The sequence below is a fragment of the Arachis ipaensis genome, chromosome B03 (assembly GCF_000816755.2).
Source record: "Arachis ipaensis cultivar K30076 chromosome B03, Araip1.1, whole genome shotgun sequence".
Taxonomy (NCBI): Eukaryota; Viridiplantae; Streptophyta; class Magnoliopsida; order Fabales; family Fabaceae; genus Arachis; species Arachis ipaensis.
Genome location: NC_029787.2, coordinates 124,208,933 through 124,217,695, shown reverse-complemented (window position 1 = coordinate 124,217,695; position 8,763 = coordinate 124,208,933). Strand labels below are relative to the sequence as shown.

At 35.9% G+C, this 8,763-nt stretch overlaps 3 protein-coding genes across 4 annotated transcripts in view; 2 read left to right on the top strand and 1 right to left on the bottom strand.

Annotated features, from left to right (window-relative positions):
• Positions 1–374, bottom strand: part of LOC107631367 (nicotinamidase 1) — a 2,452-nt gene extending 2,078 nt beyond the window's left edge. Inside the window, exon 1 of the mRNA XM_016334796.2 lies at positions 158–374. Within this exon, the coding sequence (XP_016190282.1) occupies positions 158–298 (141 nt within the window). The 5' untranslated portion in view covers positions 299–374. The remainder of the gene's footprint in view (positions 1–157) is intronic.
• LOC107631368 (protein SKIP34) lies at positions 3,757–4,514 on the top strand. The gene has a single exon (XM_016334797.2). It carries the CDS (start codon positions 3,829–3,831, stop codon positions 4,129–4,131), a length of 303 nt encoding a protein of 100 aa, XP_016190283.1. The 5' UTR covers positions 3,757–3,828; the 3' UTR covers positions 4,132–4,514.
• Positions 4,315–8,763, top strand: part of LOC107631369 (nucleobase-ascorbate transporter 11) — a 7,230-nt gene continuing 2,781 nt past the window's right edge. The window contains exons 1-5 of one of the 2 annotated variants that reach the window (XM_016334798.2): positions 4,315–4,446; positions 4,546–6,375; positions 6,726–7,533; positions 7,849–7,946; positions 8,031–8,201. In XM_016334798.2, coding sequence (XP_016190284.1) covers positions 6,762–7,533; positions 7,849–7,946; positions 8,031–8,201 — 1,041 coding nt within the window. In that variant the 5' untranslated portion in view covers positions 4,315–4,446; positions 4,546–6,375; positions 6,726–6,761. Of the gene's footprint in view, positions 4,447–4,545; positions 6,376–6,725; positions 7,534–7,848; positions 7,947–8,030; positions 8,202–8,763 lie in introns of those variants that run through there. The other variant, XM_021119620.1, reaches the window with a different exon arrangement.

Below are 8,763 nucleotides of genomic sequence, written 5' to 3'. Positions count from 1 at the left end.
TACAGACAAACCCATAAGATAAAAAAACACAGCAACAACATAAGAAAATGAGACAAGAACAAAAGGCCAAGGAAAAAGACAAAAGAAAGAGTGGATCAAAATCACAAACATGTGGTGTTCCAAACTTCAAGGAAGAAGAGAGAGAAAACGAAAGTACCAAATTGCCAGATCCAACGGTGCAGAAGCCATTGACAAGGTCGACGAGCACAAGACCTGTTTTGATGTCAGAGGACAAGTGCAGAGGTTGTTGTTCGACGGGGAGCTCCTCCCTCAAGAGGTCAACCGTCTGAGAAACCATTGTTGTTTGTGTTTGGAGGCAGGGATAACTAAAAAGAATGAAGGAAACCTTGGCCTGGACTCAAATTTCTGTTCCCTCTTATTCAATATTTCAAGGAGAATAATCATTTTAATTTTTTTAAATTATTTTGTAAAGCGTAATTTTTTATTATTTAATATATATATTTGTTTCACTTAAAGAATTTAAGATAAAAAATTAGTTATAAAATAATTAATTCTTTTTAAAAGCATCCGAGTTCTCCAAATAATCCAATATAACTTAATATAGAATGCGGTGAAATCATGAATATTTGTTAGGGTTGACAATAGAGATGATAGAGTAGGGTATGAATTTTATCTTAATTTTATTTGTAAGTTAAATTTTTTTTTTTAAATTTTAGCTATATCTTATTCATAGGTTGAAAATCTATCAAACCTAATCCTACTCTCACTTTAAAGTTCTCAATCATTAAATTTCATTTTAGGTTAATTTTATAAAAAAAAATACTAAGTTAGTAATTTAAATAATTAACTTGATAGTTATTCTAAATTTGTACAAAGAAATTATATGTTTAGTACCCACTATACCCAATCTTACATGCATACAATGATACAAATTTGCACTATACTTTATTCTATTTAAAGTAAGTCAAGTACTCTAATCGAATTGGGTCAAGTACCTCAATTGAATGAGTTAAGCTCCATTTTGGTCATGAGATTGGCGACTTGCACTGATTTAATTCTTCAGATTCCGATTGCACTAAATTAGTCACCCAAATTAAAAAAATGCACCACATTAATCCTTAACGTATTTTTCGTCACCGGAGCACTGACGCCGTTAGTGACGTAGCCGAATATTGCCACGCTGGACACACTAATGGTTAGATGACGTGACTTAAAATTTGATTTGCTCCAATTTAGTCCTTATCCCCTTTTTAAAACCTAAATTCATCCCGTGACTTCATCATCATCTTCTTCTTCTTCCCGTCTCTCTCTGGTTCTTCGTCTCTTACTTCCTTCCGAGTTTACCATCATGATTGCAAGTGGGAGCCAGAGTTCCATGCGGTCCAACACAAGGAGTTCGAGTCGAAGTAGAGTATCGGGTGTTCAACAGTGGTGTTGGTGTGGGTGCTGCCCTGTTCTTCGGTGGTCCACAACAGAGGCTAACCCTAACAAATCATTCTTTGGGTGCCCTAACTACAATATTAATGGTAAGAGGTGGTGTGGTTTGTTTTTTTGGGCTGACATTGGAGAAGAAGACCTCAGAGAAAATGTAATTTCTATTGTGGATGGTGACCAAGTTAGGATGGATTTGGCTTGGAGAATTGGGAAGATAGAGGCTGAAGTTAGAACCCAAAAAATGTACATTTTATTTTTTGCTTTGTTTATAGTATTTGTTGTTGGTTTTATGTTGGTAGTTAAAGATTGAAGATGATTTTGTGTTACTGCGTTCAATGTTAATGTGTAGTAGAAGAAAGAAAAAGTCTCCTTCTCAAATTTTCAAGTTGTTTTCTGTCATCCAATGAAATTATTTAAAAAAATTACAAAAAAAAAAATTTGAAATAACATAATTAAAGCTGGAACAAATTGTCATAATAATAATAACCACATCAATAAATTTTAACAAAATTAACAATACTCCTGCCATATTAATGACAACTCTCCCAGACAAGTAAAGAATAGTTCTAAATCCAAAATACACCCATGCTAAAGGACAGAGAGTGCCATCATTGTTATATTGTATCTAAATATATAAACAGTCTACTGTCATAAATTCAGGCCACAAAACAAAAAATATGATTCACAAAAAGATTCACAGTTTCATCCAAAATAGGCTGCACAGATCAACTACATCTTCATTTCTTCTTTCTTGGTGGCTTGAAGCCAGGTGTTGGGACAAATTTCAGGAAGTTGGCCAGTCTGAAAGATGTGGCTGAACTTGCTCCTTGTAGTGGATCTATAGTGACCGATCCTGATGCGTTAGTTCATTGTTGTTAGTGAATGGAGTCTCATCAGCAAGGGCAGTGGGTATATTAGTTTGGTTTGAGATCTTGTCTTTTAGGGGTTCATTGTCAGGTTCATCACTAACCTCTCTCAACTCATCATGGTCATCCTCAACATATACCACAATCTCATTTCCCTCAAGAATTTCTAGTGATGAAACTGCATGCTCAAAGTAAGCATAAACCAGCCCATCATTCTTTTCACCCATGAAACACATCTTTCTTAACTCATCATCACAATTTAGAACTCTTAACCCACTGACTAAACTCCTCTCTAAAACATGCCACCAACATTCTCCTAGCCTATCATATCCTAATTCTTTATAATAATTTCTCACCCAAAAAACATCTAAAGTATCTACATCAATGTCACCAATGCATGCCTTTTTATCAGGAGAATATATAGTCATCTCATTTTCATCTTTCTGAAACTTTCTCCTATGGTGGAACATAATATCTAAGTGCACATCCATTTGCATGATTCAAAAAATTTTTTCAGCACCAGTTCCACACAATGATCCCTTTAAGATAGTTTTCATCAACTACATTCATACATGACAAAGAGATATATCAAAATAAAATACAGTTATCCACCATCGGAACAGAGCATGAAGACAAATCCCAAAAAAACAGTGGTGCACAACATCGAAATAAAACCCTAGCACATAATCGACTACAAACCTTAGGGAATAACAATATACAAAGCAATAAACTATGATCAACAATCATCCACGCATTCCCTAAAATTTGAAAAAAAATAAAAATTTAATCTCTTCACTAACCTCAGTGACGGAACAGAAGTTCCTTCTAGCGGCAAAGTAGTTCCTCAGACAACTAACACTCGTGATCCAGCAGTCTCCAGGAATCCTATTGCAGTTACCCGTTCCTATTTTGGATCACTCATGGAAGAGAGACGTTTTTTCACTGCATCACTCTCATGGAGGAGTTGAAGATGAAGAGTGGAGACAAAAGAGGGATATGCAAACGTTTTGTTTTCTTTCGCATACAAACGACGTCGTTCAAAGGAGTTTTTAGCGCCAAATTAGAAACGCCACCGTTTCTTAGTGTCCAGCGTGGCAATATTCGGCCATGTCACTAACGGCGTCAGTGCTCCAGTGACAGAAAATAGGCTAAGGACTAACGTGGTGTATTTTTTTTAATTTGGGGGACTAATTTAGTGCAATCGAAATTTGAAGGACTAAATCAATGCAAGTCGCCAATCTCAAAAATCAAAATGGGACTTAACTCCAATTGAATTGGGTCGAATTAAATACTTACAGGTAGAGTACATGTTGTCATTTGAGTTTTCACCCCGCTATATTTCCTATTCTAAAATATTGACAAAATGCAACAAATTTTCGGTCCTTTTGTGTAGTTTTATTATTTAAAAGAATTCACAGCAACAAAAATACAAAATACATTGTAAATTTGATTTAAATTTTATAATTTTTTACGTAAATTTTTTTAATTAATAAAAAGCGTGGGTTCAATCAAGTAATACTCATACCCTCAATCGTCAATTCCCAATTCACAATCTTGACCCTCCACCATGTGTTGCGGGCAGCAGCGATCCTTATCCAGAGACATCTTCAGCGCACCGCCGTCACGCCGTTCCGGCGGCCACAACGGATCGGCGGCGGTGGACGATCTGCGGGATCGGCTGGCGGAGACGGAAGCTCGTCTTGCCCGTGCCAGGGCTCGGGAAGCGGAGCTGAGCCGCCAGCTGGAGCAGATGAAGCGCTTCGTCTCCGTCATGGAGATACTCGAAAACTACCTCAGGCGACGCTTCCGTGAGCAGCAGCAACACGTCGAGCGCCTCTTCTCTCCTTCACCTTCCGCTTCCGCATTCTAGAACAAAAACCCTAAGATCAAGATGTCTATATCCTATTACAAAATTGTGTTCCTTTCTTCAATTCGTAATCGAAAAAGAAAAATTGTTGTACAATGCTTGTTGCAATCTTCATCGTGTTGATAATCCAGATCTCAGGGTGTTTCATGTATTGGCAATCTCTTCGTTTCCTTAGTTTTAGATTGTATTGAATTTCGTAATTTGAAAGTTAGCAATTTGGCGAATTTCAGTCCGAAATTGAAACTAAATTGTAATTGCTGTGTTAGAATTTGAGTTGGAGTTGGATCACTAGAAGAAAGATATCAACGGGATTTGGTGGTGTGTCACTTTGTCTTCTTGTTTCTGGTTGTGCTATTTTAGCAGAGTAAGAATTCTGCAATTGGTCATGACTAATTTTTTTGTTTCTTGTTACACTAGGTCAGCAGCGGAATTGATGAAAAGTTAGCTAGCTTAATTAGGAAATGACCTTGATGATTCAACCCTGTGCTGCAGCCTGCATCTTAGTTAGTAAAACAACCCAACTATAGTTCAATCCTTTTAACTATCTGTCAAGTGGCTTGTGTGTTACACAAGTAGTCATATAGGAAGGAGAAGAATGATATCCATATGACCATATACAGTTTCTGACCCCTTTGGTTGGAAACATTGTTCTTATTTTGTATTGCTTTCTCGTTTTCAAATGTTTATCTTGTCATTTTGAGTACCTGAAAGCTTTTTGGTCTAATCTGATGGGCGTATATATCATTCCTTTTGCATCTTTTACAAACTTAAGTTGAACCATCTCTAGCAAATTAGCTTGTTTGTTTGGATCTTTTAACGCTTGTTTTATGTTAAGTTTGTTTAAGCATAAAGCATTTTTACGAGATAGTCATTATTAGAGAGTCTAAAAAATTTTGGATAGAGTGAAAACACTGATTTGTCAATCTACCAGGAATTAGGTGTTGACAAAAGTATCATCAGCAGGGAATTTATTGTCATAAGTGCTGGATCCTAACATGGCAACCTACAACGTGCAGATGTTTCTGGCGCAGGTGGTTTTGTGCGGGACATGAATTTACAAATGTCATATCATTATGGCATTTATAACCATCGTGCACTTAAAATCATGAAGACAAATTACCCTACTTCTGCCTACCATGTTTCCAGTATTCAATTATTCATAGCTCTCCAATCGTTTTATCCTTTCGGCGCTTGCTTTTCTTGGGCAGGGATGATAATCAAAGCTGCAGCACCACACCGTATAGTTGATGTATATAACCACCACTCGAGGATGTATTTAACATAACCATTCAAAAGGTAATATTAACAGAGTGATACTACAAGTTAGTTTCATGCTTGATGCAATATATTCACTATAATTTTTCTTTTCTTTATTTTATTTTGAAAGCTAAGCCCGAAAAAATAAAAGAAAAAGGTTCTCTTGTGGAAATCAGAACCCTTGGCCTTGAGTACCGGATTCTCATTCTAATTACATACTAATATACATTGCTTTAACGTAACGATTAAAGTATAACAAGAAAAAAAGAAAAAAACTTTTCCTCCATTAATCATAACTTAACAATAAACTCATACTATCAATTACCAATAATAATAAATGAAGGCTAAAGTTTCACATGCAGTTGGCTGATTCTTAAAGTTGTAGACTTAAACAAACACTTTTGCAGTATTTCAAACGAAAAAGGAAAGTATGCTCTTTTCTTCTTCTTTTGGATGAGCACTTTACAGAGACAAACTTATCTCTGAAGCTCAAAGTCTTAAAAATGTAACAATTTATGTCCAAATTATACACTTTCTTATTGGTCCACTTGACCATTCTAATCCATCACTAAAAATATTAACTAATGTGATTTTGACACAGCAATGCTACCATATTCTTTTACCATCAATGCTACCACCACTAAGTTCTATATTTTCCCATCATACAATCATCATCGTTGTCATGCACTGCACACACCTCAATTAAACTACTCCACTTCTTCCACTCGGTGATGAGTCTCCCTGAGATCCTGCAGAGAATTATTATAAAAGAATAAGAATATGAAACTTCAATCTAAAGTAAAGACTCACACATAGCTCCTCCAAAAAGCAGCCAAAGAGAAATGTCTACGAGAGAACAAGATTTAAAATAATAAAATAGAGACAAAGTGAAGAGCTTTGGTGGCTTCTTCCATTTGAGGATTCTTGTGCAGTTGTGGTAGCTGGTTCCTCTGTCAACATCAATACTTGACTGTATCATAGAATTTATCGGTAAGTTTAATGTCACGCTTGACGGTTACTGAATGCAACTTGCGAGCTGCAATGAGTTTAATTTAAGATAAAATATGTTTTCATGTCTCAATAGTCAGATTGTTCATTCTGCATCCTTCAACACTAACCGTACATCTATTCCACAAAAATTACATCATAGTACTCTCTTTCTTCTTGTCTCATTCATCACCATTTAGGCATTTACTCATCTCACTGTACCTTTGCTTCTACTCTCACTGTATGGAGTTTGTTCACTTGCTGTGATGTGATGCCTATTGTTCCTGTTCATTAAAAAGCTTCAAACTTTGTTCCTTGTAGTATATTGGGTTGAATTTGTTTGCATTGTCTAGGGGAAGTTTTGAGGTAGATAAGAAAAAAAGGTTTCAATGGAAACTGAGTCAAGCTCAGAATTCTTCGGCAGGGGAAAGATTATGAAGGGTGGGAATGGCAAGAGGAATGGTCCAAGTAGCGGCATCAAAGTTGAGCCCTTTGTGCCAAGAAGTGAGCACAATCCAAAGGAGTTAAGATCATGGGCAAAGAGAACTGGCTTTGTATCTGTATCTGATTACTCAGGGGAAGCTGGGACTAGTGCCAGTGAAAAATTTGATAGTGTTGGATTTGATGTGGAGAATGGTGTTGTTGATGATCATAAAGGAGAAGGGTCCTCTCCCAAGATTGAGATTGATCCGGTTCTTGGGCTGGCAAGGCCTGTTAGGGACAGTGATGAGATTGAACCAGATTCTGGTTCGAATTCAATGCATGGAGCCATGAAGAGTGACAAGGGGAGAGTTCTGAGGCCAAAGGATGCTAATGGATGGGATGGAACTTTGAGGAGCCAAAATAGGAAGAGGAGAAATGGGGATGAGCCTGTTTTGGCTTCGGTTTCAGCTGCTGCTGTTGATGATGGGAAGAAAGTTGAGTTAAGAGGGGATGGTGATGCTAATGCTAATGCTAATGGGATGGTGAATATGAATTGGGATAGAAATGGCCATGGAGCCTCTTCGGTTGCTCTGGTGGCGGATCAAAAGGAGGAGGAGGATGGTGTAGCTGATGGAGATGTTAAGGTTAATTTGTATCCTGAGGGTGAGGAACATTCCGTTCTAGGGTGGCAGGAACCATCAGAGTTGAAGTATGGTGTCACAGAAAACCCGGGTCTAGGTCAGTTTAAATTCATCATTCTATTTGTCATTGCTTGCCTCTTATAAGCATTATAGTCAGGATACCAATTTTGGATTCTGAAAATACTGTGGTTTTGTTTAACTTGAATTTTGGTGGAAAATTTCATGATGAATCTTTATGCCTAAGTAATATTTCAATGTATTCTGTTCCTATCAGTTTCATATATGAAAATGTTTGAACATAACACTATTACACTATAGTTTAGGCATGTAATTACTAATATGTTGCAAGGTTAATTAGCTAAAAAATCAGTACTTCGTTATATGACTTACATCTTTGCCTCTTTAATTGCAGTATCTCTTATATATTACACCCTGCAGCACTACTTATCATTGGCTGGCTCACTAGTATTAATCCCATTAATCATGGTACCAACAATGGGTGGATCAGATGTAAGCATCTGCTGTTATATCTAATGATTATTATGCACAAGGAATAATATTTAATTTTCATTGTTCTTACACAAATGATGACAGAAGGATACTGCTAATGTGATTTCTACGGTGCTGTTTCTTTCTGGCATCACAACAATTTTGCATTCCTACTTTGGTACCAGATTGCCTCTCGTTCAAGGGAGCTCATTTGTGTATCTGGCACCAGCATTAGTTATCATGAATGCTGAAGAGTTTCGAAGTCTTACAGAACATGTGAGTTTACTGACAAACAGGAAACTTTGATTCATCATTCTTAAGATCTTTCAGGCTTTACAGTTACATCAAATAATATAAATCATGCTAAGCTATTTACAATTGCGTTGTAAAATATTGCTACTTTTTGAGCCAACAGAACCTTTTCCGTTGCACTGCTTTGTCCTTTGATGCATCTACCTATCTATCTTATCTATACAAAGGTTGATACCCATGTTTTCTTGCAATTAGAGAATGACATCTCTTATAGTTATTCTATTTTGCCAAGCTATAATTTTTGTAGAATTTTAAATTTATTTTCTTTATTATCTTTCCTCATCTAATGACATTTACTAGCATTATCTCTTAGTTAATAATGAATTTAATACTATTGTCAGATTATTTTCTAAGAAAATAACTGTCATATTATTTATTTGTTATTAACTAATTCTATTTATTAAAATATTACTCTATTCTTATATATTTTGCATTATAGATCAAATAATCTATATATTATATTTTCATTATAAATTTTTGAATTTTCAAGATAAAATTATAAGTTGTGAAGTTAATTGATATTCAA